Raw genomic sequence first — 23,144 nt, 5'->3', positions numbered from 1 at the left:
GGCTTGAGCCACCACGCCTGGCCTGAATCTTCTTTTATCTTGCTGCCTGCTTTCCTCTTGCTGCGGTTTTGAAGGCTGGGAGAGTAAGAGAGGAATTAATCAGCATTCAGTCTCCATTTCGTGGACGAGGGCATTGAGCCCAGAATGGTTAACTAGTCAGACAGACCCACAAGCAGCAGAGCCAGATTCCATGGTCTTTCCACACAGGTGTCCTTTTAGGGGCACGCCGGTAAACGACCATTTGGCAGACGTTCTCACCTGCCTGGAATGGCAGCTTGGCACTTGGAGCAGTAGTTCTTTGTTCTCTAAGCTGTTTCCTCCTTGGGGCTGAGGCCAGGGGGTAGGCCTCTCCCCCATCTAGAGATTATTTGGGAGTCTCAGTTTCCACAGGAAAGATATGAATCACAGCTTGTGTTGATACAGGCCAGGAAGAGCAGAGGAGTTCCCTCACCTGGCTCCGTTGCCAACCCCAGCCAGGGTGGTGCATGGTTCTCAAGTGGAAAGAATAATTATGTTTGTTTTCTGTACTCTTCATTGCATGATAATCTGGCCCCCAGAAGAAAGGACACTTGTTTCCTGAGCCATACTAAGCAAATGCTTGCAGAGCTTTTCACAAAACAAAGGCCTTGGAGGGTCCAGGCGTGGTGAGTGGCTGGTCTGGCATGTCCACGGGAAGGGAGGTCCCCAGCCTTCTCTCACCATGCTTCCCACATGGGAAGCAGGCTCCAGGCTGCCTTCCCTTCCAGCCATTCCTTTCTTTCCCATGTGTCCTGCTGGGGCCCTCTTCCCAGGCACTTCATCTCATTCTGTTTCTGTTCTGGTTTTTCTCAGCCATCACCTCTTGCCTGGGGCTGCTCATTTATTCTTTTCCTCCTTCCCCTCTAGTTTTTCCAGGACTGTTGTTTCTGAAGCTAGACGGTCTTACTCACAGGCTTTGCCGAGTTAGATTGAAATAGAGAGATCGTTCACCTCCCTTCCTCTTCCACTCCCTCTTCTGTGACCTTTGACCTGCACAGTGACCTTTATCCTGGTGGTCAATATCTAGAAGAGTGCCTGGGACACCTGGCCTCCCTGGCAACTTGTGTCACCACCATTTTAAAAATCTCAAAACTCATAGATTGTTAACACCTTCTTCACTATCTGACATTTTTGTTTTGTTTTTAACCTCTTTGTAATTCTGCTTACAACTTATCCCTAAGAAGTCATCGAAGATGAAATGGGCCCAGCACTACCCCTTAACGCTGTTTCCCTGGAGTGCCTGCGTCTGGCATGCCCTTTGATATCTTGGTTTTCTGGTGGTACAAGTGTTAGTCCACTTCTGAGGGTTGGGCGTTTTCCTCCCAGCTCTGACTAGCCTCTTAACCACCCCAGATAGAATTGTGGTAGAAGTTTGTGTGATTCAGGCTGTCTAATTTAAAGAAGAACTACACATTCCTTTCTGTTCTGCAGTCTTTCTGCAGCCCTCTCCAGCTCTGTGTTATTGGGTCTATCTGAGAGGAGTTTTCTGGAGTTTGGAGGAGTGCTGGATTCAAGGGCCATGGTTTGTGCTCTGGTGCATGAGGCTGGGAGAGGGAAACTCTTCAATTTCCCTGTTCTCTGCCCATCTTGCTCAGGGTGATCTCTGTCATCCCGGGAGGAGCACTAACGTCCTTGGCAGGTGGTGGATCCCAGGAGGTGGGGCCAGGTGGCGATCAGGGCTGTGGAGGAGGAGAGGAAGTGGGTGGGAGATGCGTCTTCCACAGATGAGGAGTGGGGAATGCCCCAGAGAGCTTTGGCTTCCAGCCAGGCCAGGGCCAGGGCAGGGCCGCCAGGGCTAAAGACCATGGGGCAGCAGGGTTTACCTCCCTAGAGCAGGCTGGCCTGAATCATAGAGCTAGGGGCCTGGGCACAGCATCTGAGGACCTAGGCCACAACCACCTACCCCCAATTCCTCTACTGCTAGACTTCCCAGACTTCTACTCTCTGTGGAGTCCTGGCTTTAGTGAGTAACTATTTATTAGCATCTATAATATGCCAGGTACTCACTCTTCTAGCACAGGAGATACAGCAATGAAGAAAGCAGCCACAACTCCCTTCCCTCCTGGAGCTTATATGGAAAGAGGAGGGGAGTAGAGGTGATTTAGAGAGGCAGACACAATCCGGGTCTCCCAGCTGACACTCCCAGGGGCCGAGTGTGGAGAAGGTAATTCTGTTGTGGACACTCCCAGGGGCCGAGTGTGGAGAAGGTAATTCTGTTGTGATGCACCTGAGACTGGCCAGAAATGCTTTGCCATCTTCACTATTTGTGCTAGGGTGGCCGCACTTCCTCAATGTTTGGTGTGTCTAACAGGTACTGCCCAGCCTGCCTCAGATCCTCCACCTCACAGCCCCCTTTGTGCCTGTGGTCAGCAGCAATAATTGCTCCCCAAAGGGCACTAAAGGTGCCAGCTGATCTGAACAAACTGCCAAGGTGCAGGACTTGAGACATCTGCTTGCAAATGGCCACACTCACCTGATCCGCTCCTGTCCACTGCCAACTCAACAGCAACTTCACATGGGCCCAGATTTGATGGGCGGACGTAGAGCCTGTGCAGGTAGGCAGACAACCTCCCCTTTCAGTCCATTTCAGCAGGAAAGTGGTGTGCTCTTTTTATTCAAACTCAGGCTTAAGAAAGTGTGATGAAACTGTCCTGTCCCTCCATAATCCAGCCCTTCAGACGCACCCAACAGATGTGCACGTACAAGGTAGACACACAGACACTCTGTCTTCACAACATTCACAAAACAGCGATCTGCACATGAGCGTGGTGCTGCCTGGGTGTGTCAGGATACAGAAGTGAAGGAGCAGAATTAGTCTTTAAAGGCTGGAGGAGCCCTGGAGATGAGGAAACTGGGGTCAGAGAGAAGAGAAGAACTGTCGAAGGCCACACAGCTGTTTGGTAGCTGGGCCAGAACTCCTGATCCCTTCTGCTGCCCCACATTAGCCCCGAGGCTTCTCTGTGTTAGACAGCACAGCAAGAAACCTCCCTGTTGCCTGAGAGGCACAGGTGGGGCCCTCCTGGAAGGAGGGTGTTGGTGAGATGCCAGCCTTTCAGGGGCCCTCCCACGGCACCCCGACAGAAGGAGACTGAATAATTCCAGGTGTATCTTGGCCGTTCATCTCCAACTTTTTTTGTTTTTGTTTTTTGTTTTTTGTTTTTGTTTTTGAGACAGGGTCTGGAGTGCTGTAGCACAATCACGGCTCACTGCAGCCTCAACCTCCCAGGCTCAAGCTATCCTCCTACCTTGGCTTCCCAAAGTACTGGGACTACAAGTGTGAGCCACTGTGCTTGGCTTCTTCGGCCACTTTAATGGCCTCGTTTGTTCCCAGGGTTAGGATGCTTCCTCCACCAATTCTCTCTGTAGCTTGTGCTGGGAGAAGCTGCCCCACAGGGAAACTGCAGGGAGGGAAAGTGGGAAGAAATGGGATGCCGCTCCAGCTCTTCCTCAGGGTGGGGACCCAGAGGCCCTCTCTGAACTGAGGAGCACAGGACCTAGAAACCAGCCTGGTGAACACTGGCATGGAGTTCCAGCCTGTGGGTGCAGGCTCAGGGGCTGGTGATCCTGGCACGCTGCGGGATGCTGCTGAAACCTCCCCAGTGTCACCAGGTCTGGAGGTTGCTGTGGAGGGTTCGGGGTGTTTGTCACCTGATGGGAAGTCCGAGCTGAAAGCAGCAGCCTCACCCTTGTGCTGGGCTTGGCACTGCCTCAGTGTCTCCTGGACACTGAAAACTTGGACATCCTGAAAACTCTTCCCTCTTTCTTGCTTGCTAGCCCCCTTCCCTCTCCCAGTTATATCTGAGAGACATAGCTGACCTGAGCCTTCAAACAAGCTGCCTTTGCTCAGCATTTATTCTTTCAAGAAGTATTTGTTGAGGACCTATGACACATGAGGCACTGGGATGCAGCACTGAGGGAGGCAAAGTCCCAGCATGGTGACAAGGAAGTGGGTCATTAAGAGATAGTGTCATTTTAGGGGTAGGTGCAGGGTGTGCACAGGGAGCTCATGATACCTGGGAGGCCATCTCCCCATTGGTGGCCAGGCTGTGGCCATGCAGTCTTGTAGCCAGGCCTTTGCTGTTCACTGCAACTCCAGAAAAGCTCAGGAAGCACACTTCATACAGATCCCATATTTCATGCATGAGGAGTGTGAGGCCCAGAGCCTGACAGGAAGCTTAGAGTAAAACTGCAATAGGACAGTTGTCTCCTGTCCCCCAGAACAGTGTTTGCTCCATGCCACACTGATACGTGTGCTGGAGCAGATGGTAAGTGTTCTCCATGAGTTCCGCCCACTAGGGGCTTGGGCTGTGGGGAAGATAGAACCGACACATGTGAAGCAGACATCATGTAAAATGGTATATAACAGAATTTAAAAATACAGGCCAGGCACAGTGGCTCATGCTTGTAATTCTGGCACTTTGGGAGGCCAAGGTGGGCAGATCGATTGAGCCCAGGAGTTTGAGACCAACCTGGGCAACATGGCAAAACCCCATCTCTACAAAAAATAGAAAAATTAGCTGGGCATGGTGGTGTGTGCCTGTAGTCCCAGCTACGCAGGAGGCTGAAGTGGGAGGATGGCTTGAGCCCTGGGAGGTTGAAGCTGCAGTGAGTTGTGAATGTGCTACTGCACTCCGTCCCGGGTGATAGAGTGAAACCCTGTCTCAAAAATAAAATGAAATTCAGACTGTGAGTGGTGCAGTCTCTGGATGGGCCTTGAGGGCCTTAGAGGATCCTTGCTCTCCTGCTGGCTCCAGATGCCCCATCTCGGGCACACACAGGAGCATGGCGGGAAGTAGCGCTAAGCACAGGAGGGGAGGCCGACGTAGTTGGTTGAGTCTAAACATTTCCCACGGATAAATCAGAGTGGATTCACCCACAGACACTTCAGATGGGATCACTGAATGCATTCCTGCCTTGTCTCTGTAAAGCTGTGTCCAACATGAGGCATCCGGGTGATGCATTGTTTGCTTGTGTGTTTCCATGAATGAGAGCTTCTGTAGCCGTGGAGCTGTGTTTTCCGTGATCTTGAGAGGGCAGGTCCCTTGGGCACCCAGTCTTGGCCCAGGAATTCCTGCCTCATTCTGAGGTGCATGACACCCAGCTGACCTGTAGGCACTAAATCAGCACATACTGATGATGAGGATGGTGACAGTGACAAAGAGGTCAGGAAACTGAGAGCCATTATGCTAGGAGTGACTGACTCAATGTAAATGGAGAACAGAAACTTCTTCCTGCTCTGCTTTAAGAGGGGTAGATATTTGAAAGCCCCAACTCAGAGGAATGAAAAATTAGGGCCCATGACTCATTCTTGCCAAAAAATCAATCTCTTTGAAGCAGGACTCAGCAGAGGGCTCTTCTAATCAGCCAGCTCTCATTGTGTGTGTTCAGAGTGCAATTGATTGACATGTCGCTTGCAGGAGGGTTTCCAGGGTGTAAAACCAGATCTATTACCAGGATGTCATGAGTAAGATAGTTCCCACTGAACAGACCAGGGCTGTGTGTGTGATGCAGGTTACATCTGAGCGGCCAGGACACCACTTTCCTCCCTTCCCAGAAAAGGGTAAAATGGCTTAGAAGGCCCACAGGCAGATGCCAGGATGACCTCTGCATGATCCTATCTATGGATATTCTGGCTGTTCTCCCATCTGGCCGTGAGGGAGAGGAATTCCTTCTAAAGGAAATGCCTGAAAGTGCTTTTCATTCACCCCCCAGCACTGGTTTATTAAGCAAGAGTTAGTCAACCTAGGGTGAGCCCAGAGACTAATGAAAATGACCAATGAATTGGGAAACAGAGGTGGGAGCAAAGGGGAAAGGAACTATGACAGGAGACCAATGTTTTTCTTTGTTGTTACTGCTCTTACCATCAGGAAGTAAACTTAATCGGCAAGAAATATTCCATTAAGGACTTCTACGTCGTACTGGTGAACAGAAAAATATGCTTCTAAGGGAAGTTGTAGAGATTTCTGTAGATTCTTCCTGGAATGATTTAGGGGGTATGATTCTGCAATAAATGGAGGTTTTAAAAAAAATCTCTAAGATAAGCATCTATACTCTCTACCCTGATAATGCTCTTTAGGCATCATGGTATTTTATGGATTTAGGATGGAAATAGGGTTTCCCTGCATCTTTCAAAATTTCCCCTGGAAGGGACATACCCACAGAGCCCCTCTGAAGTTGGACCTGCCATTGCTCATGTTCCTTCATTCTTTGCATGCATTGCCCTTGCCTCTTGGTTTATGTGGAGTGTGTGTGCGTGTTCATGGGTATAGTTCTGGCTCTGCCAGGTGAGATGGATTTTTCAAAGGTAAGCACATAATTCAGTTGAATTCGACATGCATCTGATAATGTACCTACCCTCCTTTAATTTGTTATGAAGTATTCAGGACCCTGATATGCCACAGGTAATCTTAAACTGTATTGCTGAGTGACTTTGCTGGGTTGCTGAGTGACATAAGGCACCTATGAACAAATAATGAACTTTTGAAGACATTTTCCAAGACAAAGGTAACACAGGCTAAAGACAGTCACATTTCACTCATCGCTTTCTCATCACCAAGGAATGAGCAAGAAGTCAGAGTAGGGGAAATAAAGCTTCAGAGACTAGCATAGGCTCCCAGGGGGAGGAAAGACAAAAACAAAGCTTGGAGTGAGTCCAGAGCTGGGGGAGGAGAGAACAGTCAGCTGAGCCCGCTTGGGGGAAAAGCAGGCATTCCTCTTTTTCCCAATGCGGGCTGGAATTTCCAGGCTAAAGGGCGAGCATTGCACTGGCCGATGTCACCGTCCAACAGATGCCTAGTTTAGGTGAGGAGCCAGCTCCGGCATCTCCTCTTAGCACCCAGAGCAGTAGCTCCTTCACTAGAGGGCAAGCAAAGCAAGGAAGGACTGGAGTTGTGGGGAATGCGGTCAGTCTCATCTTGTTCACGCTGGCAGAATTCTCCCTCCCTCCTGGGGCCAGAGCGGGAGGTGATGGAGCCAGATTCCCTGAGTAAGACCACACCTCCCTAGGAATGCAGAAGAGCAGAGTTCCTAAAGTGAGGCAGGTTGTTCCTTGGATCCTGGCTCTGCCACTTACTCGCCAAGTTAATTAACTTTTCTGAGGCTTGGTTTCCTCATCTTTAAAATGAAGATAAAGTTTAGCAAGGCGGTTGGGTACAAGATCAAGGTACAGAAATCAATCATTTTCATGCATTACCTTTCAGTAATTAGAAAACATGATGGAGAGAAAGGAGTTCTAACTCATAACACAAAAACTCTGAGATAACTAGGGATACCTAACAACAACAACAACAACATAATGCACAAGAATAACCAGAAAACATTGGCCGGGCGCGGTGGCTCACGCTTGTAATCCCAGCACTTTGGGAGGCCGAGGCGGGCGGATCACGAGGTCAGGAGATCGAGACTATCCTGGCTAACACGGTGAAACCCCGTCTCTACTAAAAATACAAAAAATTAGCCGGGCGTGGTGGCTGGCGCCTGCAGTCCCAGCTACTCGGGAGGCTGAGGCAGGAGAATGGCGTGAACCCGGGAGGCGGAGCTTGCAGTGAGCCGAGATTGCACCACCGCACTCCAGCCTGGGTGACAGTGCCAGACTCCGTCTCAAAAAAAAAAAAAAAAAAAAACTCTGAGATAACTAGGGATACCTAACAACAACAACAACAACATAATGCACAAGAATAACCAGAAAACATTGAAGACAAACAATGAGTAGGACTTGCTGTATAAGAAACCAACATGTAAGTAGCAGAGTGAATGCCACCAAGATGGCAGAATACAAGGTAACCTGCTCATATCCCCCCCACAACAAGAATTCTGCACCCAACCACAGTCCAAAGTCTCTCTGCAGGTTCAGACATCATTGCACATCCTTGAGCATCGAGGATGTTCACGGAAAAGACCTCACCAAACGGACAAAACAAGGCACCAGAGACTGACCCTAAAGTAATAGAGGAACCAGCATATAATATAAAGGTCTAGTAATCACAGTGGTGTGATCAGACAAAGAGATCAATGAAACAGAAGAGAAAGTGCATGAATTCAGCATGTAATAAAAGTGGTATTTCAATGGGGGAAAAAGTAGGATGTTGATCTTTATGTAGCAGAAAAGTATGAAAATGAAAATAGCAATTACCCAAATTCACACTCCTCAGAGTTAATCACTATTAATATTTTGTCCTGGCAAGATGGCAAACCAGCTGGGTCTGTTATCTCCCTCCCACAGGATGAATCCTGAGAAATTGTAGAAACACATGAAAGGCACGGATACTAGGAACTATGAACCAGGACCTCACAAATGAAGACAACCCAGGGGCACCCAAGTCTGTTTTGAGCTGTTGTGGGTTGGGGCAGATGAGTAGAGCTAAGGCCTGAGGTAACAGTGAGGGGGTGGTTTGGAGGAAGGGTCTTAAGCTTGGTCCTTGCCTTTTGTCTGCCCCTTACAGGAGAAATCCAAAGCAGCAGTCCAATCACCTGTGTCCTTGTCTGTGGTTCAACATAAAGGAGGTTGACTTCATAGGCAGGGTTGCTTGGTTTAGCAAATAAAAATACAGGATGTGTAGTTCAGATTGAATTTCAGATCAGCTACAAGTTTCTTTTTAGTTTAAGTATGTTTCATACACTATTTGGGACATATTTAGACTATGAATTTTTGTTGTTTATCTGTAGTTCAACTTTAACTGGGGTTTGGTTGCAGTGGTTCATGCCTGTAATTCCAGGACTTTGGGAGGTTGAGGTGGAAGGATCACTTGAGCCCAGGAGTTTGAAACCAGCCTGGGCAAATAGTGAGACCCTAACTCTACAAAAATTACAAAAAAGCAGAAATTATCTAGGCATGGTGGTGCATGCCTATGGTCAGAGGTACTCAAGAGGCTGAGGCAGGAGGATCACTTGAGCCTGCAAAGTCCAGTCAGCAGGGAGCCATGATTGCACTACTGTACTCTAGCTTGGGTGACAGAATGAGACTCTGTCTAAAAAAAAAAAAAAAAAAAAACAAAAAAAAAAAACACAACAAATTTAACTGGGCTTCCTCTATTTTGTCTGGACAACCCTATTCACAGGTGACTGGGTTGCCTGCTCCACGTCTCAAGCCAGTTGGCATCTAGCTGGCCTCTCAGAGCGGGTAAGCATCTGGACTTCACTTGAAGTTAGTGAGGGACACTGCCAGTAGCCTGCTGTCCTGGTGCTTTTCACCTGAGGAGGGAGAATGACTTTGCCTGGCACACTGGGAAGTTGTCCTAACAGCTTTTGGGACTTGAACAACATGGCAGTTCCTACACTCTGCTTCCACCATGCCTTTGACTTCAAACCCTAGACTGCAATGATAGAAAGGGAGGGGGTCACTAATTCCCCAAAGTCTCCTCCAGCTCCAAAGCTTCTGCTAATGACCTGCTTAGTGGCAAGACCCTTGCCCACCCACAGACAACCATGGGAAGAAGGCCAGACCTCAACTACAGTAGTGACACATGCAAAAGAGTCTCTGCTATGGCATCTAATGGGCAAAATATGACCATAACTGAAAGGGTTATTGTTGTTCTTCTGGAAGTTTCCCTCACTTTGTAGTCTTCTGCTCACAGATAAGACCTGATTAGCCAGTTTCTAGAATAAGCTTGTGTAAACATGGCCTAAAAGATAGTCTGTTTTTGTCTAAAAGTGAAAATTACAACCCTGATGTTGATATCTGGTCAATTTGCATGAACGTCCAACCATCAATGTTTGCTTGTCAAAAGTATCATGAAAGTTTACAGTTAAAACATGCATGGTTTTTGTTTTGTTTCGTTTTGTTTTTGCATCCTATCATCAAATGAGGAACTCCCTTAACCTTCATCACCCAGGCTGGAGTGCAGTGGTGCAATCACAACTCACTGCCGCTTCAGACACCTTGGCTCAAGTGATCCTCCTGCTTCGGCTTCCTAAGTAGCTAAAACTATAGGTGTGCACCACCATGCCCAACTAATTTTTTAGTTTTTTGTACAGACAGGGTCTGGCTATGTTGCCCAGGCTGGTTCACACTCCTGGGCTCAAGTGATTCCTGCCTGAGCCGCTGTGCTCAGCCCCCATGTTGATCTGAGTGTCGTCTGTCAGCATGGACCATGTCATCTCATGGACCATGTCATCTTTGCCAGCAGCACCTCAACACAAACTCTCTAATTTTATAAACAAATTTTATGAGTTTATTTTATTGACTTTTTTTGACAACTTCACTTTTTCTAAGAGTTGTTGAGGTATAATGTACAGACAGTCAAAGTCACTGTTTTTAGGTGTACAGTCATAAACATTCTAACCAGCCTTTCCCAAGATAAGTTCTTGTTTTCTTTTTTCTTTTTTTTTTTTAGGTGGAGTTCTTGCTCTGTTGCCCAGGCTGGAGTGCAGTGGCATTATCTTGGCTCACTGCAACCTCCGCCTCCCAGACTCAAGTGATTCTTGTGCCTCAGCCTCCTGAGTAGCTGGAATTACAGGTTCATACCACCATGCCCAGCTAATTTTTGTATTTTTAGTAAAGACAGGGTTTCTTCTTGTTGACCAGGCTGGTCTCAAACTCCTGACCTTAAGTGATCCACCTGCCTCAACCTCCCAAAGTGCTGGGATTAACAGGTGTGAGCCACCAAGTCTGGCCCCAAGATAAGTTCTTAAGTTCAGCCCACGTATCTCTGAGTTGTGTCAAAACCATTCCAACACATATGGCACTGCATGGCTTTAAATCCATACACTGAGATTTGAGGATGCTCCTTTACTGTATCTATTAGTTTGAATGATGGATTTTAGAAGTTTATATCAGAGCAAGCATTGGTGGCAAAAGTCTTAATAATCATAGAGTTGGGGCAAGCACCTGCTTCTTACCAAGTGTTTCTGATCTGCAGGGTCAGTGCAATGTTCCCCTGGTGGTGGGGAGCCAGGGAGAGAGGGAGTCTCAGAGATCAGTGTGGGGCCAAGCCACCAAATGATGGGGCTGAAAAATAAAAAATATAAATGAATCTTAGTTATCAGATTATGCTGATCCAGATTCCAGGACTTAGCTTCCCTTTTTGTTCTGATGCTTTCTAAAAGACTCCATTTGTGGAAAAAGTCCCGAGTGGTGAGGGCTGAGTAGTTGGTGATTGTCCACTGGAGTGTCCGACAGAATCACATAATGTTGACTGATGGAGTAGGCTATGGAGGAGGAGCTCCTGACTCATCCTCCATGATGACTGGTCAGTGGGGAGAGGAGCAGTTCCCCAAAGATGAGAAACCATTTGTGGGGTGTGAATGTTTCTAAACCAGGATGTGGCAGCAATACAAAATGTTGACATTCTCAATCTGCTTTATTCAACAGAACAAAAGAAGGCAAAGAGAGCAGAGAAAGCAGTGCAGGAATGCAGACTGCATCAGAAGGTACATCACATGCCATTCAGGGACACTGCAAGAGAAGATCAGGACAACTGATTTGTCAGATGGGAACTCCTGAGTGTAGCTATAATGGGCAGGATGGTTAACAATTAAAGAGAGGACTCCTCGTCTGCAGCTGGGCCTAGACTGAGTTTCAGTTCTTATGGGGATATAGGTCATTTTCTTCTCAGAATTATGCAGACTCAGATACCTGTAATAATATGGGAACTAAAAAGGACATTTGCATGTCTGAGTGATGATAACTGTTGACCTGATGGTGAGCAACAGGAGCTCAGTGGAACAGGTATTGATGAGAAGAAAAGTGAGGGCATCCCAGCTCTACCTGGGAGGGCAGGGGAGACTGGAGGCCAGGGGAGGACAAGCAACCTGAGGAGAGGGCTCTGCAGCCAGAAAGGGGCCTGAGGACTGTGGGACTGAGAGCAGGCGGCAGCACTTCAGTGCCTGTAGCTCTTCCTGCTGGAGGAGGAGGTGGTGGTGTACTTGATGGTGGAACTGCCGCCTCCAACAGAGCTGAGGCCACCCCCAGTGGCTCTGCCGCTGCTGGAACTGAAGCCACCTCCAACGCCAAGACCACTGCCATAGGAGTAGCCGCTGCCTCCACCCAGGCCTAAGCCACTGCCGACACCGCTGGCACCGCCATAGCCACTGGAGACGGTGGACTGTACCACAGCTGTGGTGGGGAGGGGACAAGGACACAAGAAGCCACGATGAGCTCATCCTGTCAGCCTGAGCCCAGTCAGAAGAGTGGAAGGGCAGGGGAGGAAGGCAAGCAAAGGTACTTACAGATGTTGACTTGTCCAATGCCTTCACCATTCAGCCTGTGGAGAGGAACACAGGGAGGGTGAGACCTTCCCTGGATGAGGATGGGAAGCCTCAGTGGGTGGAAGAGTCCATGGGAAAACTTTTAGTTTTCTCCCAAGAAGAGCAATTATGGCCTTGGGCAGTGCACCTTAAAGTTGTGCTCAGTGCCAGAACCTTGAAGATGGACTTAGCTGTTGGAGGAAGTCGGGTCAGTTACCCACCTGCACTCCTCGCCCTCCAGCAGCTTGCGGTAGGTGGCGATCTCCACGTCCAGGGCCAGCTTCACATTCATCAGCTCCTGGTACTCCTTCAGTAGCCGGGCCAGGTCCTGCTTGGCCTTCTGCAGGGCATCCTCCAGCCCTTCCAGCTTGTTCTTGGCGTCCTTGAGTGCCATCTCTCCACGCTGCTCAGCATCAGCAATGGCGGCCTGCAGGTTGGCACACTAGGAGGGGAAAGGAAGAGAAAGAACTTGTCATCTGGTCTTCTAGAGAAGACTAAACCTGGCTGGTTCTTTTCCAGTGAAGAAGGTACCAGGAACCCAGAATTGATGGTAAATGAGCTCTGACTCTTCCTGTCTAGCCTTTTTACTATCTTCAAAGTTTTTACGTCTGGAGTCACATGATAAAATCCTGTGCCCTTTGTGTTAACTCCCCTGCCTAAAGATGTGGGTGATGACCAACAGAAGATGCCACAGTGGACACAAGACCAAGGACATTAAGTGTTGTCTCCAAAGCAAAACCAAAACCATTTTTGATGATCTTACATGGATGCCACAATAATTTGCAAACATTGTCAACTGAGGTGATGAATTTTCACATGAGGCTGTTGAGACCTTTCCTTCCTCCTGCCTCACATTCTCTCACCCACTTGGGCCACGTTTTCCTTCCTCATAGCCCTGGTTTCACTTTCTTTTTCACCGTGAACCTTGAGCAGATTTGTAGCAAGGTTACTCATGCTTTCTGACCTGACATCTCGCCCAACTTGGTCCTTTGCAATTCCAAAGCCAATCAGTCTTCTTACATAAGCCCTTCCAATGCCTCTAGACTATACTTTTACAGCTTTGACCAGGTGAGAGTGCTTCTGCCCAGGTGATTGTTTCATGCCCTTGGGTGTGATCCATGTCTCTGAGCCAGTGTTATCACTGAGCCTAGGAACTGCATGTTTTTCCTTCTCTGCATATCAATCAATTCCCAAAGAATTTTACTAAATAATGGATGACTGCTGCCTAATAAAAAAAAATGATGCTTTTCTCCTCCATTGCCCCTCACCATACCTGCTTCTTGACATGGTCGATCTCAGATCTCAGTCTCTGGATCATGCGGTTGATCTCAGCAATCTCCTGCTTGGTGTTGCGCAGGTCGTCCCCATGTCTGCCTGCTGTGACCTGCAGCTCCTCATACTGCAGCCCAGAGGGGGAGAGAGAGACAGTGTCTATGGGTTCTTACCTGGGAGTGATGACTTTCACTTGTGTATCATGCATGTCATGAAGTGGACCTAATGGCTTCTCCCCAAGAAACTTGAGGAAAAGTTGATGTTATGTGGTGAGTGGATACTAAACTCTGGAGTCACAGACCATCCTTATTATGGCATCACTGCCTGCCTAGTTTCCTTAGGGAGTAGAAATGTTCTGTACCAATTTCTAAAAGTCAGCAACCAAGGTGAAGCTAAAAGCAGAGATGACTATGTCCTTGTCTATGGTAGCTTTCCTCCTGCATTGGGTTCTTTTTCCTCCTTGACTTGGACATAAGTTCCGCAAATGTCTACTCTAATAGTGCAGAGTGCATGTCCTGGGAAAGGAACCCAGCTTCATGTCAGGAGAAGTCCCCAGTGAAGTCTGCAGTCCTCTGGTATTCAGGGATGGACACAAGGATTCTTCAGCAGCTGTACACTCCCTGCTCACCTTGGTCTGGTACCAGGACTCAGCCTCAGCCCGGCTCCTCTGAGCAATCTCCTCATATTGGGCCTTGACCTCGGCGATGATGCTGTCCAGGTCCAGGTTGCGGTTGTTGTCCATGGATAGCACCACGGATGTGTCTGAGATGTGGGTCTGCATCTGGGACAGCTCCTGCAGAACAGAAGGTCATAAGATCAACTTCACTTCTGACATTTACAGAGATACCCAACCCTATATATCTTCTCCCCTTTGCAGACCCCATCAGAGTAAACAGAAGGACAGTGGAGATGCTTACTGCATCATACAAGGCTCTCAGGAAGTTGATCTCATCTGTGAGATTGTCTGCCTTGGCTTGCAGTTCAACCTTGTTCATGTAGGCAGCATCCACGTCCTGGGGAAAGAGCCAACAACCTGGAGTTACCTGAATGCACCTTTCCAATCTACCCATCTTCTAGTCCCCCTGCCAATTCTCCTCTCCCAGGCGAGTGAGGACACAGAGCCACTTCTCTCCTTCTAAATGAATTTGAATTCCTGGCTTCATTTGCTCACCTTCTTCAGAGTCACAAATTCATTCTCTGCTGCTGTGCGCTTGTTGATTTCATCCTCATATCTAAGGGAAGAAAGGCATGGGACACATTTGAGCCAGTGGATAGGATGAAACAGAAAAGCAGCCTGGGATTCAACATTTTCCTGAATGGAATATATTCTAATTGAGGTTTCCTGCCACAGTGAGCCAAAGAGATGATTTTTGCTGCTACTAAATTTGCCACTTCTTTAATCTCCTCATCCTCCCATAACCATCTGTGGTTCTTGCAGTTTTGCTCCTAGGGACTAATTTGTGCTTTTCATTTCCATGGACATGGGTTGTTAGGAATCCCACCCCTGTCTGGCCCTGGTCACCCAATAGTCTTGAAATGTGTGCTGTGGGAAATGGAGTCCTCACTTGTTCTTGAGGTCCTCCACCAGGTCCTGCATGTTTCTCAGCTCTGAGTCCAGGCGGCCCCGTTCCCCGACGATGCTGTCCAGCTGCCTCCTGAGGTTGTTGATGTACTGCTCGAACAATGGCTCCAGGTTCTGCCTCACGGTCTTGGTGCCCTGCTCCTGCAGCAGGGTCCACTTGGTGTCCAGAACCTTGTTCTGCTGCTCCAGGAACCGCACCTGGAGAGGAAGCAAAATGGTCATTTTCCGGGCAAAGGAAGGAAGAAAAAGTGTCTGGTATCCAGTTTCCTGGCAGGTCTGGGAGGTCCCCATGGTGCTGGTCTACTACAGTGCATGTAGAGAGGCTCAGGCTGAGCCCTGCTCCCCCAACCCCTTCTCCTTTGCACCCCACCAGTCTCACTAGAGAAATTGTCCCACAGACCATTGAGGTGTTCTCACGCTGTAGGCTATTGATCATATCAGTGAGTTTCTACATTTCTTCTTTTTCTTTTTCCAAGCACAGTCACAAATCTAGTTTAAAAATATTATTTACCTGATATATTGTGCACAGTTTTTTTACTGATAGGACCTCAGTTAGGAGGGATATTAGATGTTGACTCATGATTAGATTCCAGTCTACTTTCCTATTTAATGTGGTGTCTCCTCTCAAATATTCTGATGTTATGGTCATTCTCTGTTTTTAAAATCAAGTAGTATTTCTCCATGTTTTATAGTTGTTTCTATGTCCTTTTTTTTGGTAATCCAGCCAGATTATCTTTTCCTTTTCTCTCTAAATTTTTTACCTCTTGTTCAGACCCCAGAGTGTAATTTACCAGCACATATACTCCTGGCATTTGCTTTGTAATCTCTTAGACTCTTCAGAGGGAAGAGTTAACCTACTCCACTCTCTGATGGCATCATCTGTGCTTCAGGGTTATGAAAAGTTACGGGTCTCCCTAGCCAGGAGTGAGGGCCACTCCAGAGATCCCATGGGGGAGTGATGCCCATCCCTGCTGCCTGCTGGGCACCAGCAGCCATCTGCACTCTCTGCAGAGCTGGGCTGAGTCCCCTTCTCCCTCCCACCTAGGCCTCCCTGGCAGCAAGGTGTTACTCCTCTGGTCTGGGGACCCTGAAGTGCCCCATGGAGGGCATGGCCCTGGCTCACCTTGTCGATGAAGGAGGCAAACTTGTTGTTGAGGGTCTTGATCTGCTCACGCTCCTCAGCCCTCACCCGCTGGATGGTGGGATCGATTTGCAGGTTGAGGGGAGTCAGGAGACTCTGGTTGACGGTGACCTCTTGGATGCCTCCAGGGGGGCACACAGGGAAGCCAGGGCCCCCAAAGCCACCAGCAAGGCCGGCTCCACCACCCAGACCAAAGCCAATGCCGGCTCCACCACCGAAACCAAATCCACTCCCGGCGCCACCAAAGCCATAGCTGCCTCCAACTCTGCTGCCATAGCCGCCACTGATGGCACAGCTGCCCCCTCCAATGGAGATCCTCTTGGAGCCCCCCAGGCCATACAGGCTGCGGCTGCCAAAGCCAGCTCCTCCACAGGGGCCACCCAGGCCACCACTGCCCCTGGAGCGGGACACAGAGACACTGCTGAAGCCAGAGCGGCTGACCCCAGGGAGCCTGGCTGAGCTGGCACTGAAACCCCGGCGGCTGCTGCTGTGGCTCCTGATGGTGGTGGATGTGCTGGCCATGGTTGCAGGAGATGAGAGAGCTGAGGAGAGTGTGAGAGGCTGGAGGAGAGAGGGAGGAGAAGCAGGACTAGGAATCAGGCTCGGGGCAGCAGCTTATATATGGAGAGCATGGGCTGGGCCCAGTCCTGGAAAGTGAGCTTGCAGGTTGGGAAGGGCTGGGCTTTACAAATAGTGAGATCACACCTGCATTATTACAAAAGTTATGAAATACCGAGATTGCATTTTTCGCTTCCTTTAGTCAGGCAAAATGTTCCTGTCTCCAGCTTTGACTCGAGATCTCAGCACAATAAGAGCATTCTCAATTCATGAAGTTGGAGTTAGTCACTGTCTCTAGCAAAGGTTCTGCATGCTAGGCTGTTTATCAACATGCCCGGAGTGCTCTCTTCTTCCCATTCTGACTTTCTTCCAGCAGAGCTGTTGGCGGTCACAAGCTCTGTATTGTAAATTCCTTAACAGAAATATTACAATTTCCCCATAATTGTTTCACCTTTTAGGTGCAATTTTAAACAGGTAGAGAAGCAGAACACTGCTATGGGCCTGTGTATACCTGTCACCTGCTTCCGTGATGATCAACTCATGGTCAGCCTGATTTCTTTCATACTTCAACCCAATTTCCTCTTCCATTCTGGATTGTTTGAAAGCAAATTCCAGAAGTCATATTATGTCTTCAATAAATAATTCAATATTAATATCTAAATAATAGGTCCTTTAAAAAAATCAAAACACTATGTTTATATCTTAAAAATTTACATACTAATTAAAATGAGTGTGTTTATTTTGTCTTCAAGCAGTCCTATTTTTGTTATATATTTCTTATATTTTGGTGTCCCAATCAGAGTCAAAATAAGCTCTATAAACGTTGTATTTGAGTGATATATCCTTTAAATCATTGGAATTTAAAAAATCTCCCTTCATTTCTTTCTTTTATTTGTTAAATAAAACAGGTTAACTGTTCATTGTACTTTTTCATTCTTGGGATTTTTCTAATTGCATACCCCTATTGTTTCCTTTAATATGTGACTCTAACCTTCATATTTCATATTAAAATTAGAAGCTTATTAAGATTCTGTCTATATTTAAACATTCTAGATGTAAATGTAGTAGACTGCCCACTTAAATGTTGAATAGTACTACTTGCACAATTATTTACATGTTTACAAATTGAATACATGATACATGTTTTAAAAACTTTTTTGTAAAACATGCTAAACAACAAAATAATATAGCTCAAGGCCATTCCCCAGTTACCCAATTCCTATCTATGGTGGAAGTAATGTTAGCAGTTCCTTGTGTATCCTTGTATCTTTACTTGGATATTTTTCTGTGCTTTTCCTGGGCCATGGGTGACATGTCTGTGCATATGTGTTTGTGTCAATGTGTATTTGTATGAGTGAAGAAGAGGTGGAGGGAGTTGGCATACATAGAGAGGGAGCCTGCATTGTAGAAAGGTATATAAATAAATACATGAGTGTTTTGTGTGTATGTGTTTGAGTGTGTTTTATGTATATAAACTATTTCATGTATTCATATATGCAAAACATAAAAATATTGTCTTTTTCAATTGTGATTGTGTTGTGTCTGCTTTGTCTCTCACATCTATGTTTTCTGATTCTCTTTTTAACAGTCTCTAATCTCTTTTTCATAGCTGTTTGCTTTTCCCAGTTATTCCAGGACATTTCTCCCAAATGTCCATTACTGTCTGTTTACCAATGTCTTTCCTCTTAATGCCACTTTCAATTTGGCGTTCAGGTGGAGCCAAGATGGCCGAATAGGAACAGCTCCGGTCTCCAGCTCCCAGCCCCAGCGACACAGAAGACGGGTGATTTCTGCATTTCTGCTTGAGGTACCGGTTTCATCTCACTAGGGAGTGCCTAACAGTGGGTGCAGGACAGTCGGTGAAGCGCACTGTGCGCCAGCCGAAGCAGGGCGAGGCATTGCCTCACTCGGGAAGCGCAAGGGGACAGGGAGTTCCCTTTCCTAGTCAAAGAAAGGGAAAACAGACGGCACCTGGAATATCGGGTCAGTCCCGTCCTAATACTGCGCTTTTCCAACGGGCCTGGAAAACGGCACACTAGGAGATTGTGTCCCGCACCTGGCTCGGAGGGTCCTATGCCCACAGAGTCTTGCTGATTGCTAGCACAGCAGTCTGAGATCACGCTGCAAGGCGGCAACGAGGCTGGGGGAGGGGCGCCCGCCATTGCCCAGGCTTGCTTAGGTAAACAAAGCAGCCAGGAAGCTCCAACTGGGTGGAGCCCACCACAGCTCAAGGAGGCCCACCTGCCTCTGTAGGCTACACCTCTGGGGGCAGGGCACAGACAACCAAAAACTCAGCGAGAACCTCCACAGCCTTAAATGTCCCTGTCTGACTGACAGCTTTGAAGAGAGTAGTGGTTCTCCCAGCACGCAGCTGGAGATCTGAGAACGGACAGACTGCCTCCTAAAGTGGGTCCCTCACCCCTGAGAAGCCTAACTGGGAGGCACCCCCCCAGTAGGGACAGACTGACACCTCATTCAACCGGGTACTCCTCTGAGACAAAACTTTCAGAGGAACTATCAGACAGCTGAATTTGTGGTCTCACGAAAATCCGCTGTTCTGCAGCCACCGGTGCTGACACCCAGCCAAACAGGGTCTGGAGTGGACCTCTAGTAAAATCCAACAGACCTGCAGCTGAGGGTCTTGTCTGGTAGAAGGAAAATTAACAAACAGAAAGGACATCCACACCAAAAACCCATCTGTACATCACCATCATCGAAGACAAAAAGTAGACAAAACCACAAAGATGGGGAAAAAACAGACCAAAAAAACTGGAAACTCTAAAAAACAGAGCACCTCTCCTCCTCCAAAGGAACGCAGTTCCTCACCAGCAACGGAACAAAGCTGGATGGAGGATGACTTTGATGAGTTGAGAGAAGAAGGCTTCAGACGATCAAACTACTCTGAGCTACGAGAGGAAATTCAAAACAATAGCAAAGAAGTTAAAAACTTTGAAAAAAAATTAGAAGAATGGATAACTAGAATAACCAATGGAGAGAAGGGCTTAAAGGAGATGATGGAGCTGAAAGCCAAGTTTCGAGAACTACGCGAAGAATGCAGAAGCCTCAGTAGCAGATGCGATCAACTGGAAGAAAGGGTATCGCTGATAGAAGATGAAATGACTGAAATGAAGAGAGAAGGGAAGTTTAGAGAAAAAAGAATAAAAAGAAATGAACAAAGCCTCCAAGAAATTTGGGACTATGTGAAAAGACCAAACCTACGTCTGATTGGTGTACCTGAAAATGATGGGGAGAATGGAACCAAGTTGGAAAACACTCTGCAAGATATTATCCAGGAGAACTTCCCCAATCTAGCAAGGCAGGCCAGCATTCAGATTCAGGAAATACAGAGAACGCCACAAAGATACTCCTCGAGAAGGGCAACTCCAAGACACATAATTGTCAGATTCACCAAAGTGGAAATTAAGGAAAAAATGTTAAGGGCAGCCAGAGAGAAAGGTCGGGTTACCCACAAAGGGAAGCCCATCAGACTAACAGCTGATCTCTCAGCAGAAACTCTACAAGCCAGAAGAGAGTGGGGGCTGATATTCAACATTCTTAAAGAAAAGAATTTTCAACCCAGAATTTCCTATCCCGCCAAACTAAGCTTCATAAGTGAAGGAGAAATAAAATACTTTACAGACAAGCAAACGCTGAGTGATTTTGTCACCACCAGGCCTGCCCTAAAAGAGCTCCTGAAGGAAGCACTAAACATGGAAAGGAACAACCGGTACCAGCCCCTGCAAAAACATGCCAAATTGTAAAGACCATCGAGGCTAGGAAGAAACTATAGCAACTAACGAGCAAAATAACCAACTAACATCATAATGACAGGATCAGATTCACACATAACAATATTCACGTTAAATGTAAATGGGCTAAATGCTCCAATCAAAAGACACAGACTGGCAAACTGGATAAGGGGTCAGGACCCATCAGTGTGCTGTATTCAGGAAACCCATCTCACGTGCAGAGACACACATAGACTCAAAATAAAGGGATGGAGGAAGATCTATCAAGCAACTGGAAAACAAAAAAAGGCAGGGGTTGCAATCCTAGTCTCTGATAAAATAGACTTTAAACCAACAAAGATCAAAAGAGACAAAGAAGGCCATTACATAATGGTAAAGGGATCAATTCAACAAGAAGAGCTAACTATCCTAAATATATATGCACCCAACACAGGAGCACCCAGATTCATAAAGCAAGTCCTCAGTGACCTACAAAGGGACTTAAACTCCCACACAATAATAATGGGAGATTTTAACACCCCACTGTCAGCATTAGACAGATCAACGAGACAGAAAGTTAACAAGGATATCCAGGAATTGAACTCAGCTCTACATAAAGTGGACCTAATAGACATCTACAGAACTCTCCACCCCAAATCAACAGAATATACATTTTTTTCAGCACCACACCACACCTATTCCAAAATTGACCACATAGTTGGAAGTAAAGCTCTTCTCAGCAAATGTAAAAGAACAGAGATTATAACAAACTGTCTCTCAGACCACAGTGCAATCAAACTAGAACTCAGGATTAAGAAACTCAGTCAAAACCGCTCAACTACATGGAAACTAAACAACCTGCTCCTGAATGACTATTGGGTACATAATGAAATGAAGGCAGAAATAAAGATGTTCCTTGAAACCAACGAGAACAAAGACACAACATACCAGAATCTCTGGGACACGTTCAAAGCAGTGTGTAGAGGGAAATTTATAGCACTAAATGCCCACAAGAGAAAGCAGGAAAGATCCAAAATTGACACCCTAACATCACAATTAAAAGAACTAGAAAAGCAAGAGCAAACACATTCAAAAGCTAGCAGAAGGCTAGAAATAACTAAAATCAGAGCAGAACTGAAGGAAATAGAGACACAAAAAACCCTTCAAAAAATTAATGAATCTAGGAGCTGGTTTTTTGAAAAGATCAACAAAATTGATGGACCACTAGCAAGACTAATAAAGAAGAAAAGAGAGAAGAATCAAATAGATGCAATAAAAAACGAAAAAGGGGATATCACCACCGATCCCACAGAAATACAATCTACCATCAGAGAATACTACAAACACCTCTATGCAAATAAACTAGAAAATCTGGAAGAAATGGATAAATTCCTCGACAAATACACCCTCCCAAGACTAAACCAGGAAGAAGTTGAATCTCTGAATAGACCAATAACAGGTTCTGAAATTGTGGCAATAATCAATAGCTTACCAACCAAAAAGAGTCCAGGACCTGATGGATTCACAGCTGAATTCTACCAGAGGTACAAGGAGGAACTGGTACCATTCCTTCTGAAACTATTCCAATCGATAGAAAAAGAGGGAATCCTCCCTAACACATTTTACGAAGCCAGCATCGTCCTGATACCAAAACCTGGCAGAGACATAACCAAAAAAGAGAATTTCAGACCAATATCCTTGATGAACATTGATGCAAAAATCCTCAATAAAATACTGGCAAACCGAATCCAGCAGCACATCAAAAAGTTTATCCACCATGATCAAGTGGGCTTCATCCCTGGGATGCAAGGCTGGTTCAACATACGCAAATCAATAAATGTAATCCAGCATATAAACAGAACCAAAGACAAAAACCACATGATTATCTCAATAGATGCAGAAAAGGCCTTTGACAAAATTCAACAACCCTTCATGCTAAAAACTCTCAATAAATTAGGTATTGATGGGACGTATCTCAAAATAATAAGAGCTATCTACAACAAACCCACAGCCAATATCATACTGAATGGGCAAAAACTGGAAGCATTCCCTCTGAAAACTGGCACAAGACAGGGATGCCCTCTCTCACCGCTACTATTCAACATAGTGCTGGAAGTTCTGGCCAGAGCAATCAGGCAGGAGAAGGAAATAAAGGGTATTCAATTAGGAAAAGAGGAAGTCAAATTGTCCCTGTTTGCAGATGACATGATTGTATATCTAGAAAACCCCATTGTCTCAGCCCAAAATCTCCTTAAGCTGATTAGCAACTTCAGCAAAGTCTCAGGATACAAAATTAATGTACAAAAATCACAAGCATTCTTATACACCAATAACAGACAAACAGAGAGCCAAATCATGAGTGAACTCCCATTCACAATTGCTTCAAAGAGAATAAAATACCTAGGAATCCAACTTACCAGGGATGTGAAGGACCTCTTCAAGGAGAACTACAAACCACTGCTCAATGAAATAAAAGAGGATACAAACAAATGGAAGAACATTCCATGCTCATGGGTTGGAAGAATCAATATCGTGAAAATGGCCATACTGCCCAAGGTAATTTATAGATTCAATGCCATCCCCATCAAGCTACCAATGACTTTCTTCACAGAATTGGAAAAAACTACTTTAAAGTTCATATGGAACCAAAAAAGAGCCCGCA

The 23,144-nt window shown here is 46.6% G+C and overlaps 1 protein-coding gene across 1 annotated transcript; it reads right to left on the bottom strand.

The window, feature by feature from the left end:
* Nucleotides 1-11,296: 11,296 nt before the first annotated feature.
* On the bottom strand, nucleotides 11,297-16,786 carry LOC129465413 (keratin, type II cytoskeletal 6B). Its single transcript, XM_055247472.2, has 9 exons — nucleotides 16,179-16,786; nucleotides 15,039-15,253; nucleotides 14,645-14,705; nucleotides 14,391-14,486; nucleotides 14,102-14,266; nucleotides 13,475-13,600; nucleotides 12,423-12,643; nucleotides 12,184-12,218; nucleotides 11,297-12,070 (listed from the first exon to the last, which is right to left on the bottom strand). Exons 1-9 carry the CDS (start codon nucleotides 16,716-16,718, stop codon nucleotides 11,835-11,837), a joined length of 1,695 nt encoding a protein of 564 aa, XP_055103447.2. The 5' UTR covers nucleotides 16,719-16,786; the 3' UTR covers nucleotides 11,297-11,834.
* Between the last annotated feature and the right edge of the window lie 6,358 nt (nucleotides 16,787-23,144).

Source organism: Symphalangus syndactylus, chromosome 17 (genome assembly GCF_028878055.3).
Source record: "Symphalangus syndactylus isolate Jambi chromosome 17, NHGRI_mSymSyn1-v2.1_pri, whole genome shotgun sequence".
NCBI classification, from domain to species: domain Eukaryota; kingdom Metazoa; phylum Chordata; class Mammalia; order Primates; family Hylobatidae; genus Symphalangus; species Symphalangus syndactylus.
This window is presented reverse-complemented; position numbering and strand designations above follow the sequence as displayed.

Coding starts and splice junctions, on each gene's coding strand:
- LOC129465413 (XM_055247472.2), bottom strand. CDS start 16,718: ATGGCCAGCACATCCACCACCATCAGGAGCCACAGCAGCAGCCGCCGG. Junction 12,219..12,422: donor CTGGAGGGCGAGGAGTGCAG/GTGGGTAACTGA, acceptor TCCTCTCCACAG/GCTGAATGGTGAAGGCATTG. Junction 12,071..12,183: donor CATTGGACAAGTCAACATCT/GTAAGTACCTTT, acceptor TCCCCACCACAG/CTGTGGTACAGTCCACCGTC.